Raw genomic sequence first — 3,118 nt, forward strand, 5'->3', positions numbered from 1 at the left:
TTCCAAATGTTTTTAAAGCATATTTTTATTCTTCAAAAACAAAGTATTTTATACATTACAGTATTTTTAAACATCTCTGTTATTGTAGAAATTATGAATGTTTATGATTTTTTGTGTTATAATTTTTGAACGAATTTACTATATATCCTTTGCTTTTTGAATGAATTTGTTGGAAATTCTTTTATGATTATTTTTTTTTTTTGTTTCTTATTCAAATCTACATTTATGAGGATTCAATAATATTAAAATTTCCACTGTACCTTGAGCATGCTATTATTAAAAGAGTGACCTTCCTCTTACTAAACATTAAAATGTTAATCATAGAACTAATCGAATTGCAAATGAAGAATTCTGTTTATCAATAAAAGTTTATGTAAACAGAGCAATTTTGCATCATACAACAAATAATACATTCATTAAACAATGAATCACTAAAATACGAATAATTGTTTATGAAGATCAATAAGTATTTGAAACGAAAATTTCACCTTATACAATTATTTCAAAGTTCATTCATTTTTACGCATCATCTCCAATAACTATAATGAATGTGACATTTTTGTTTTAATATTCAATTTTTATTCTAAAGAGAATAGAAATTTGTATTCTTCGTTAAAATAGTTACTTCATTTTTATTTTATTCAAAATTGTTAAATTTTGTTGGTTAATATAAAACAGGTTTATAATTTGACAAATATTTTGACAATGTTGTATGTTCATATCAAATACTAATCAAATGCAATGTTACTTTGGTTTTTAATTGACACTAGTAATCATAACATTTATTATATTAAAATAACATTATATGAATATATGTATACCTATAATCTGAACGCTATTAACAAATATGCTATTACATATTCGTAATCTTTCAAAAATTTCTTGTTATTTATAAACAAATCCATTTAGCAAGTTGTTTTCTTACATTCTATTTTGATCACAAACCGATGTTATCTTTTATTACGCATTTACGTTATATTACGACATAATTATCCATTACAACATAAATTTCTACTGTAGCATATTCAATGAAGCTAACAAAGTACTAATATTGATATATAATATAAATATTTTCCACTACATTTCATGATACGATGTTCGCAAATAAAATACTACTAATTGAAACGATTTCAAAATTATCTTCAAATAATTCGCAACTCATTCAATGTAAATAAAAAGTTTCAAAATACATTTTTTTCAATTGATTTAAGAAGAATAATATGTATCTTTTCAATATAATTTTCATTATTCTGGTAACAATTAAATTAGAGAGAAAATGGAAAGGATTATAACCTTTTTATTTATCTCCAAGTCGTATTTTTTAATTTCTCTTTTAACCTTTTAATTTAGCTGTTTGTAGGGGGAAATGATTGCGTTTTAATGCTCTTATTCTGCCAATGAAGTGCGGACAAACATTATCAGACTACAGTATAATTATCAAATTAAAATAAAATATTTTCTCTGATTGTTTTTCTAATTGCAATTTTTCCAGAATCTTGAATACTTCCGTTGGTACCAGAATTCAACTCGTGAATTGGCAATAAAATAATAATGAACTTGAAGACAGTGAAACAAATAAAAAAAAAAATGCGAGTATGAAATCAGTACAACAATTCAACTATTACAAAAAGAAATTAATTTATCAAATATAGAATGAATAAATATACAGAGAAATATTATTAAGAAATAAATGTATTTTAATCTGTTTAAATAAGTTATTAAAATTTCAAACGTCTGCCTTTTCGTATGTTTGACTTGAATCAACATTTGAATCAAATAAAATTTTGATGTCAATCTACTTTCTAAGATTTAACTAAGCAAATTCGATGTCGCAAAAATGATTTTCTTAGATACTGTCACGACATTCTTTTGACTTTACAATATTGTTTAATTGTTTTTTACCAAAGGTGAATAGAAAGGAAAACACTTCGCTGACATAATATTTGAAGTTTTATATAATACGATAAAAAAAATATCTAAAAAGACTTGATAAAAGTGTTAGCTGGATTGGTTGGTGGGAAATGCAATATGTGTATACATTATATATAGACTTGTATATAACCTAAGAAAGGTGATCTACTTTCAAAACAGTGCTGTACAGTAGAACTGTAAAATCTGTTACTGCAATTTTTTATTGATAAAACATTCAAAGCATATAGTAAGTAAATCAAATCATCAAAAATATATTAAATAAATTGATAAAGGATTACAACAGACAGTGTTTATATTATAGTTAAACTGTGTTAAAAGAAAAGCCTCATAATATGAAGTTTGATTATTAATAACAGCTGTTAATAATGAATTAAGATATTTGAACATAATAACTATGATCAATTGGTATTATTTTCAAACAATCTTGGTATTTAAAGAAGTATTTAATTAATCCTCAAATAATTTCACTGGCAATTATTTTAAATTTATATTTTTACTTCATATTTGGAAACATTGACTAGGATAGTGTTGTACAAAATTTATTTATAAATGAATAATAAACTAATAACTATGAGTACAGTATCATTTTTTAAATAATTATTAATGTAATACAATCATACACTGATTGTTTAGTGTTTAATTGAACAATCAATTTTGAATTCTCATACAAATTAGCAGGTTTCAAATATTTTTAATTGGTACAAATCACTCAATTTTTAGTGGAATAAAACAACAATTACATTTAAAAAATAACGCACACCACATACAGGATGACAGATAGTGCGATTGATACAACTTTCCTTTGCGAAAATTTTTAGGTTAGATAATACGATTACATAAATTGTCGAATATGTAAACTTATTGAATTTATGAGAAACATAATTAATTTCTAATCGTCTTCTTTATTTTTTTATATATTCTTACATATTGTTATGTATATGATTTAAGAATCTGTTAATATGATTGCGAATTGGTCGAATTTAAATCGGCGCGGCTTTCAATTGGTTGAAAATCTGATAATTGCTCGAACGCAGCGTATAAAAGAACGTGTTATTCAAGGAAAAGTACCAGAAGTCTTGAAAGTTTCGCATTCGCATTTTTCAACTACTTGTTGCATACATAAGCACGTGAGTGATTTTATAATTTTTCTACAATTATAGGTAATTTTTTTTCTGGATTTTTTTTA

The 3,118-nt window shown here is 24.0% G+C and overlaps 1 protein-coding gene across 1 annotated transcript in view; it reads left to right on the forward strand.

Moving 5' to 3' along the window:
• Positions 1 to 2,891: 2,891 nt before the first annotated feature.
• LOC108572012 (serine hydroxymethyltransferase, cytosolic) overlaps positions 2,892 to 3,118 on the forward strand; it is a 2,555-nt gene continuing 2,328 nt past the window's right edge. The window contains exon 1 of the mRNA XM_017934192.1: positions 2,892 to 3,059. Within this exon, the coding sequence (XP_017789681.1) occupies positions 2,892 to 3,059 (168 nt within the window). The remainder of the gene's footprint in view (positions 3,060 to 3,118) is intronic.

The sequence above is a fragment of the Habropoda laboriosa genome, unplaced genomic scaffold (genome assembly GCF_001263275.1).
Source record: "Habropoda laboriosa isolate 0110345459 unplaced genomic scaffold, ASM126327v1 scaffold67, whole genome shotgun sequence".
Classification (NCBI taxonomy): Eukaryota; Metazoa; Arthropoda; class Insecta; order Hymenoptera; family Apidae; genus Habropoda; species Habropoda laboriosa.